The 9,175-nt window shown below is 46.4% G+C and overlaps 1 protein-coding gene across 1 annotated transcript; it reads right to left on the bottom strand.

The window, feature by feature from the left end:
* Positions 1-406: 406 nt before the first annotated feature.
* Positions 407-9,060, bottom strand: LOC104540207 (chromosome unknown open reading frame, human C16orf59; the record flags this gene model as incomplete). The annotated part of the gene is made up of 7 exons (XM_010183948.1): positions 407-553; positions 2,759-2,970; positions 3,433-3,534; positions 3,752-3,930; positions 6,284-6,337; positions 8,359-8,518; positions 9,005-9,060. Coding segments are annotated over 7 exons (910 nt in total), but the record flags the coding sequence as incomplete, so codon positions are not given.
* Between the last annotated feature and the right edge of the window lie 115 nt (positions 9,061-9,175).

The raw sequence follows: 9,175 nt of genomic DNA, 5'->3' as shown, positions 1-9,175 counted from the left end.
CTGGATTTTCAGATGCTGAAAGGCTGTGCCCCACTCTACTGAATCTATCTGATCAGTATAAATCATGTTTTATTGCCTGCTACACTGTCTGCATATAGGAGCCCAGTGTCACAACTGAAGCGATCAAGAATGTAGAGCTAGCCAGTGAGACAGGCCTTGGAAGAAAAGCCAAAACCAGGGTCCATGAAGCTCTGAAGGGGCTTCACAAAACCTCAAGAGTTAGCAGGTCATAAAAGTGACCTAAAAGAAATGAAACAAAACCAAAAACAAACTCAAACAAACCATACACCAACACCCTCTCCATTCCAACATTTAGTTGGACAAACAAGCAGAGTAAAAAAGTTAAGATTTATTACTTAAAACTGTCTCTGGTTATGGAAACAGGTAGTGGGAGGCTCCTACTCGATCAGTCTGCCAGCTCGTCTCTCACCAGCACAGGGAATCGCTTTCCTCCTTCACAGAGCTGCGTGTAAATCGCCCGATACAGCTGAGCTGTGGAGGCCTCTGGGTAGAGCCTGGACTCCAGGACAGGCAGGAGTTCAGCCATCATGCCCTGGGCAGGGAGAGGAGACACATCAAGAGTCAGTGTGCACTCTCAGGATTCCACGAAATAAAGTAGCTGCATAACAAGTGAAACCTAACCAGAGCAGTATGACTAATAACATGTTAACTGATAGACAGATGCTTTCTTTTGTCTTATTTAACAAAGGCAGAGTTGTTCATCCTCTGCTCATGAAGCACACCAGCAGCCACCCAGCTTTCCCAGAGCAGTGAGATAAATGATACTGCTTTCCCTCCACTGCAGAGATGGCCCAGTGCTGGGATGAGATCAGCACCCTGTAAGAAGCTGATGTTGATTCAGGATCTCTGCAACCACACAGTGAAGTGCTCGCTCACCCAACAGCAAGTTCAACCCTTTACTCATGTCTATTCCTGTCACCTCCCAGTTGGGTGACATTAATCCAAGACAGACAGGCAAGTGGCCAATGCCAGCCCAAACAGAACAAAACTGTACACCTCCCCAGCAGCACAGCAACTGAGAATGCTAAAGGTGTCCAACATTACCCAACCTGGCCTCTGGTTCATTAGGCCTACCTCGTGATTGCAAGTCCATGCTCTCAGACAACCCACTGGCCCGTTGCAGCCTAATTTACAGCTCAAAGCTCTGGGATTATGACTGTGACTGACAACTTGAGCAGAGCTGAACTTTGAGTCAAAGCACAAAAGTCAGCCTTTAGTACCTCACTCTTGCATTAATGTTCAGAAAGATATTTTGCCTGGATTTTTTTTTTTCATTAGCATCAGCTAATGCAGTCTGATCAGCCTGCACATTAAAAAGCACACAGCCTACTGTACACACTGCCTTCCTAGGAAAAGGGTGGACAATGAATTGCACGTGTCAGGGACCTCCCTCAAAGCACTTTTCAGCAGTGGAGACAAAGGAAGAGCCAAACAGAACAGAGCACGGGGTATCTGCTGGGGATTCCCTTTCCTGTTCTCCATACATCTCTGCACAAGGACAGGGAAACAGGACACAGTGGCTTTTATCTGGGAAGAGTTAAGAGCTGCAGACATGAAAGCTACCTAAGGGGAAAGCTGGCACATGAAGGGGCACTACACTGCTCCACTTCCCTAGAGAGACCCTTCTCTTCCATCTGCCTGGTCTGCTCCTGGTGGATAAGAACAGTGGAAATGGGCCTTCACAACCAAAGGCAAGCTAAGAGCTACCAGAATTTTTTAACGATTCCTGGCATTCCTCCATGGAAAGGTACTGCATAGGCTTGGCCCAGAAATACCCTATCCCAGGTTATCTTGTACTGAGTTCATTCACTTCACCCAAGTGAATTTCACTTATCTTGCATGTTCTGCACAGAGCTGCTTCAGATATCAGAACTCACCCAGGACAAAGCACCTATTTAGATACATATGCAGAGGAAACTGAGTCAATCAACAGAGCATCAGGCAGCAGACTTTGGTTACCACTTAGTTTTGGGCAGATAAAAATCAGAAACCTCACAACCCATAATTCAGCATTATAGCACTAAAGTTCCATTTGGAGACAGGCAGCAATCTATCTTCAGCTAGAGGGAAGAGTGCTGCCAGTTATGAGAAACTCTTCCCTGGCTTACAAAAAATGGCTTTTCCAAAGCTTCCATCATTCAGGTCAACAGCAAAGGTTAGGTCAAAGGAGTACATGTTATTTCACAGACCTTCTCTGCCCTTTGCTGCTGTTGGTTGAGAAGAAAAAAATTATCTCTGTGCAGCAAGTACTCTGCTCAGGCTGGTGGAGAGACTGACCTGCTATCATGATCTTACAGGCAGTCTTAGAACAGTAAAGTCAAGACTCTGGTTTGAGATTTAACAGGAAAGGAACAGACAGCAGAGTTCACTAACCAGAGGTCACACTGGAGAGAATGACAGACTGAGCGGCCTGATAGGATTGTAAAGGGCTGCCACAAGGGATCTCCAAGCATTACCAACATCATCCTCCACCACCAAACTCTGAAAGAGTAGCTAAAAACCAATCTTATCAGGAGAGAGTCAGACATTTAAAGGACTCTGCTCTGGCCTTAATATAAAAAGTCTGGTCATCTACAAAGCAAGCAAGGAACTGATGGGTCTCAGACATGAAGCATAAACATAGAAACACCTCCGGGAGACTTAGCAGTGTGCTGCTCCTTCCCCATGTATCAGTTGTTGCCTCAAAATTGCCCCTTTCTTGACCAATTACCTCAAGAGCATTGACACTAAGACTCACCTTTTGTAAGGCAATTTCTTGGTGCAGCATTGACACTTGGAGCTTCAAGGCAAACAGGTCCCTCAGCTCCTGGAAACTGGAGTAACAAAGGAGAGGCACAGCCAGCACATCTGCTCTGTCATACATCTGTCCCCTGGGAGGGACACAGGCTGGAGAGCAGCTTCCTACATCCCCAGCACAGTCTGGGCGCAGCCTCATCTGGGACTCGACAGCTGCCAGGGTAGAAGAATTGGCAGGAGGCAGAAACATACAAATCAGTACTTGCAGAATTTGTGATCTACTTACTGTTCCTAGAAATGAATGACTAATGACATTGTGTTAGTCAGGGTGAGCTCCTCACACATGGCACAGTCAGGACATCTTAAGCTATGGCATGCAGTTTCCCCCACCTCTCAACAGCTCCCTCACCAGCCCTCCTGAATCACAGCAGTTAAAAGTCCCGAGCCTCTTCTAAATGCAGATGATGGCAAACAGATACCACAGCTTTGCAAAATGTAGCATGTAAAATACCAATGTAGCATGTAAAATTACTATTTTACATGCTACATTACCATTAAGAGTAATCAGAAGGAAAAATACATTGGTCCACAGTATTCTGTGCACAGATGGCAAACTACTGTTCAAGCACAGCTGGCCACAGTCATACCCAACTAAAAAAACAGGGACTGGCTCACCTGCTCGCAGAAGGTGCAGTTTCTGCAGGCACTGGGAAACTGTGGTTTGCAAACCCTCCAAGGTTAGAAGGCTTTCATACTCTCTTTGCAGAGTGGGGTGATCTAGAAGAGAAGCAGAGGAAAACCAGCAGGCATGAGCATACTGAAAGCCTCCCTCCGCAAATACCAGTTTCTAGAGTGGCCTTGGGTTCATCTGCCCTCATTTTAGGCAGAGAATGCTCCTGTTCTTCATGGCCAGCACATGCCAGAACACAAGGCACATGGGACTGGAACTCACTGAAGTCATCCTCCTCTGCCCCTCCATTTCTTTTCTCCTTACCTGCAGGCTCAGTCTCCACATACTGGCTCAGAAGGGAGGGGACATCCCGGAGGACTTTCAATTCCTCCTCTATCTCTGCAGGACTGACGGCCGGCATCGGTGAACGGAACTCAAACAGCAGCAGCTTAAGGAAGGTTTTCACACCACTAGCTCTGTGTCCTAACCCAAGCCCTGGCCAGCTGGAATCAGGGGCAGAGGCAGAGGACAACAGGCTGTGAAGTGGCATCACAGGAATAAGGTGGGGACAACACAGCTGTGTATGGCATGTCTGCCTTGCTGCCTTGTTGGTCCTGATCAGAAGTTTTATGACTGCTCAAGAGCTGCACTATGAAAAATAAAACCACTTTCTAGAGACCCAGCTTGAACTCCTGGTGCTGTAGGCATAACTCTCTCCAGATGGGAGCATGCTGCAGAGTGAGTGCACCCAGTCCCTGCTGTATCGCACCACTTGCCCATGGAAGGAGGCGGCGAGCTGAGAAAGGATACAGTTGTCTGGATCCTCTCCATAAAATGGTTCCTTGCAGCTGCTGCATCTGCACTTGTCTGGCAGAGATGACATCTCTCCCATGCCCTGAAAATTCAAAAGGGGCAAGAGGTGGATGAGTTGTGCTCCTTTGTACCAGACAGCACTCACACTGAGCTGACACACCATGACAGTTGCTAGTATTGTTACAGTATCAGTGCTTCAAATACAGGTGCATTCCTCACCCTTCTTTTACAGGTTATTTGCTAGCCGTTCCACTCTCATTTTTGACAGTTGTTAGTAGATCAAGGATGCTCTGCAGAAAACATTAGACACCGCAGAACACCTAGGGTACTTCTCTCAACTTGTACTGAGGGGAAGGATTACAGCCATCAGCAGAGACACAACATATTTCTATAAGCAGAATGTGAACTTGCAGCACATTACTAATTCTGTTGTATCACCCTACCTATGTTTTTATCCCATAGGAAACAACAAATCTTCCCTTCCTTTCTTCAGTGGTAAGTCATTTGCATTTCTGTACATTTACTCTGTTAGTAAATGTGTACAAAACAACAGAGCAGACAGGACAAATTCTCAGGCTAGCTTTTACCACAGTAATTCCTTTATATGCCAAACTTCCTCAAGACTTTCCTTTAATGCTTTTTTTAGAACGAAGTAGTGTTTTCCAAGAAGCATGAGAGCAGTGCATCATTATCAGGGATGCAAAACACAGAGGTTTAAGAACAATATCATAAGTAAGCCCAACAGGACCCTGTATCAGAGTTCAGTTTTTAAAAGAAAGTGTTACACAAGTAAGAGCACCGCCAGAGAGATGCATTTCACTTACAGACTTCAACATCCCTACCAATGCACAGTCCCATAATATCGTTTAAGTAAAGGACTGCTTGAAAGAGCCGATGCATCTCAGCCAGTCTCCCAAAACCTGCCAGAGTAAATAAGAGCCATCAGGATGAAGTTTAAAATAGTTCTGTAGTGCACGACTGTAACCCAAGTGTGTATGTCTTCTCTCCATTCAAATAGATCTTTTAAATCATGATAGAAACTGCAGTTTCCAAAAACACATTAAGCAAAGAAATAGCAAGGTTAATGGAACAGAAGTTTCCAGGCAAGATGCATTCTCTCTATATATTGGATCTTTAAGCAAAGGTGATTTTCAATCTGTCATTGAGTTGAAAGTAATAATAAAGAGTGTAAAATTACACCAGAGTGATTAGGATGCTGAAAGGCTCCATTTGCAAGTGAAAATTAAGGGAACCAAGTCTTTACAACTTGCTGAAGGGTGACTAACAAATTGGTGTCTGATAAATGACAGTTTGCAAGAGGAGCTCTTGAGAGTAGCACAAGGAGCTATAGCTAGATTTAAGAAAGGGTTTAAACTTAGTATCTGGACAAACCACATAATGAGAAATCTACTGAATTATGGCAAGATTTCCCAAAGGAAATGGTGGGAGATTCCTTCCAGAGGACTGGAGAATGGACTCCAAGTTCACCAGAAACCCAACCACCTGCACAATGGGTGCAGTAACACTGTAATTGGCTCTATTTAAGAGAGTTCATCAGCAAGGAATCCTCCTCCAGCACACCCAGCCATGGTGATTCCAGGTTAGAGAGGCATCCCAGCAGAGCCACTCAGGACAGCAGCCAGTTGGGAAACACTGTCATTGCACAGGGTACACAGGCACCCACCCCACAAGGCTTCCTGTCTTCAACAAGTATCTGGTGACAGCAGAGGCTTCTGCAGCACAATTAATCCCATGATGAAAGCACTCCAGTACCTTTACAATTTAGGGATTAACAGGAATTAGCAATCTGAAAACAATCATGACACTGGTAGCTAGAGTAACATGAAAACACCTACCCTCAGAAACAGCCTCACAGAGAGATGCTGTATCAGACCACTCCTGCTCTGAGTTCGGGCCCCACACGTTGTGGGGTCAACGCCTCCCTGGGACCCACAAACCAGCCAGGTCTCCCCCCATCCAACCCCTCCTCACAGCCCTTAAGCAGAGGGTAATTGTGGATGGGACTGATCAGGCTGGGCTTACCTGGAGTTCCTGGAATAGGCTTTCCTGTAGGGAAGGGGTAGCTTCAGCTGGCATCTGCAAAACAAGAGAAACATCAATTACTGCAAAACAAGGGAAACATCAATTCCCTTTCCTGTAGGGAAGGGGTAGCTTCAGCTGGCATCTGCAAAACAAGAGAAACATCAATTCTGACTGTCAGAGAGCAGTGGATCCTTGTCTTCAAATAGAGAAAAATGTCATTTTCTCTAAATTTGAAATTAATTTAGCTGTAACAGAAGATGTCAACAACCCTGGACACTGAATCCACTATGGCCTTCAGCCTGTTCTCAAGGAAGGAGGATCAGCCTGCTCATTCATTTCCACAAGCACCACTGCACTGACTAGGGAAAGCTCCCACATCCTTCCACCACTCATCCAGGGCTCCGCCACGTTGAGAAGGTGGGAGCCAAGCCTTGACCAGACATGGAGGTAACATCTTCAAGGAAGCTGATTGCTACAAACACGAGTGCAAGCAAACCTCTCCATGCTGCCACACCTGTGCCCAACAGGGCAGCTTTGCTTAGCACTGTATCACACACAAAGAAATGGGAAAGGGACACTTCAGCTTCCACTGGGAATACCGCCTTAATCCTAACTTGTTATTGCAAACACATGTGGGTTGGCAGTTACAGTTGGTCACACGCAAACTACGAACCCAAGACCAAGGTTGGGATTTTAAATAAACATTTGAATCCAGATTCCTGTTCCTGCAGCAACTGTCACTCAGTGTCCTGTGTCTGTTCCAACACCACATGAACAGTGGTAATCTCCTCCCTGCACAAACACAGGAGTTGGGTTGTGGCAGCTGAGAAGGATTTCTCAAAAATTTCCAGGGATGGGCACATACCAGATCTGAACATAACTTTCTTTAGAGCAAAGAGCCCACAGAAAAGAGTATAGAAATTACTTAAACAAGAAAGACTGGTCTGAATGCAAAGCCAATCTCCTAAGTATTATTTTGCAACTTTTCCACAGAGAACCCCAGCAATATCCACTTCATATTTTTTCCTATACCAAACACTTGAAACAACTGCATTTTAGTCAATACTGATTTGTGTAGTTACACAGGCAGTATCTTACAGGTTAAAGGGAACAGTATTAAACCAGATGCCATCTCTCCAAACAGCAGTGGGCATATAAGAAAGAGAGAGAGAGAGAGAAGTCATGCATTATGTATTATCAATGCATAAAAAAATAATTAAAAAAAAATCAATACACTATAATAGAAAGGGGACTCAGAGGAAAACTAAGGCTCAAAAAAGCTCTACAGAGACAGTCTCCTAAAACAGTCACAAGGGGCCATGAAATACAAAAAGTCTTAATTAAAAGGCTTTCAAAGTCCCAGCCATCCAAGAGTAAGCCCTTCAAATAAAAACACTTATTCAATCACAATAAAAGCTTTTAAACTGTCAAGGATCTTTCCTCTTGAGAAGGACCTGAGAAGTGGGGAAACCCAGCTGGGCCCTACAGAACAGTCGAAGGGACCGGGCTGTGCAGATGCGCTACTCAATGCCAAGCAGAACAAGAGGTGCTCATCCCTCAGCACTTACCCCTTTTCCTGGAGGGTGACTGTCCAAGGTGTGGTGCTCCGTCCCAATGCACCTTCAGTTGTAGGATCCTCCTTTTTGCTGGACTCTCCCAGGGCACCACAACTTTTCTTCCCTGCATCAAATAACTGCTTGCCAGCAGCTACAGAGTTCCTTCTCTCAGCTACATCCCCTACAGGAAAGCTTTGCTGCTCCTCCAGGGTGGATCTCGACAAGCCAGGTGCCTTTTGGGGTTCAGCTGGAACACAAGCCTCTCTGCCATGGGCACTAATTGCTGTCCTATAACTCCTTCCTTGTTTGCAAGCCACCACTTTTGAGGAACAATTTCCAGCTGTCCTGGGACCTTGAGAAACACATCTGGCTGGTGCTTTCCTTTGTGGCTTTTTCACATCTGGGTCAGTCCTATAAGGGGCTCTCAGCTTGTATGGAGAGGGCTTCTTCAAAGAGGCAGGCTTTTTGCTTACTGTTCTCATCTTTGTGGTCACAGGAACATTCTCAACAGATACAGACAATTGCTGCTCTTGAGTATTCCTGGGAGCAGGTCCCTCACTTGTAGCTCCCTGGGACTCTAGTGGAGTTTTCAAGATGCTTTTCCTGACTTTCAGTGCCTTCTCTAAGGCCCTGTTCAACAGTTCCAGCTCCTCCAGCTCCTTGGGTGAAGGCCTGTTCTCTGCAAGAGTAGAAGATGTATCAGAAGGTCCAAACCTGTATCTTCTCCATTTTTCTCTACAGTAACTTACATTTCCAGGTGCCACAGAAGGAAACTGAACCCACTGAATGGTGTAGTGGGTATTTTGGCCACACTTTCACAGCAGCTACACAGAGGATGCAGGCAGGCTTGCCAAAAGCCCTGAAGATCCAGGATGGATGGGAGTCACTACAGAAGAAAGTTCTCCCGAGCCAACCTCCCCTTCACTGACAAGTGACATTCATCACGTCTTGGTAAGGCCCAGAGACGTTTCATTGCTGGCCTTGGTTACCATAGCACAACTCCACACTAACACTGATGAGGAAAGTGAGAGGAAAAAGGGGGGGGGAAGGTGGGTTCAAGTAGATGCAGGGCTCTGGAAGGACTTCTAACACTGAAGCTAGCCAGGCCCAGGGCCTGTGTGACCCGGAGCGACAGACACCAGGCCGGTGAGGGGGGAGCACTCACCGTGTCCATCAGTGGAGACAGCCTCCGGCTGCGGCTGCTCCTCTTCTTCAGTGCCCCTGTGGGGAAGAAACAGCGCCGAGGGCTGGCATTGTCAGGCACCGAGGGGTTCAGCTTCCCCCACGGCCTCTCGGGCCTCCGACACGGCTGCAGGGACACAAGCTCCCGCTCTGC

The sequence above is a fragment of the Mesitornis unicolor genome, unplaced genomic scaffold (assembly GCF_000695765.1).
Source record: "Mesitornis unicolor isolate BGI_N332 unplaced genomic scaffold, ASM69576v1 scaffold43634, whole genome shotgun sequence".
Taxonomy (NCBI): domain Eukaryota; kingdom Metazoa; phylum Chordata; class Aves; order Mesitornithiformes; family Mesitornithidae; genus Mesitornis; species Mesitornis unicolor.
This window is presented reverse-complemented; position numbering and strand designations above follow the sequence as displayed.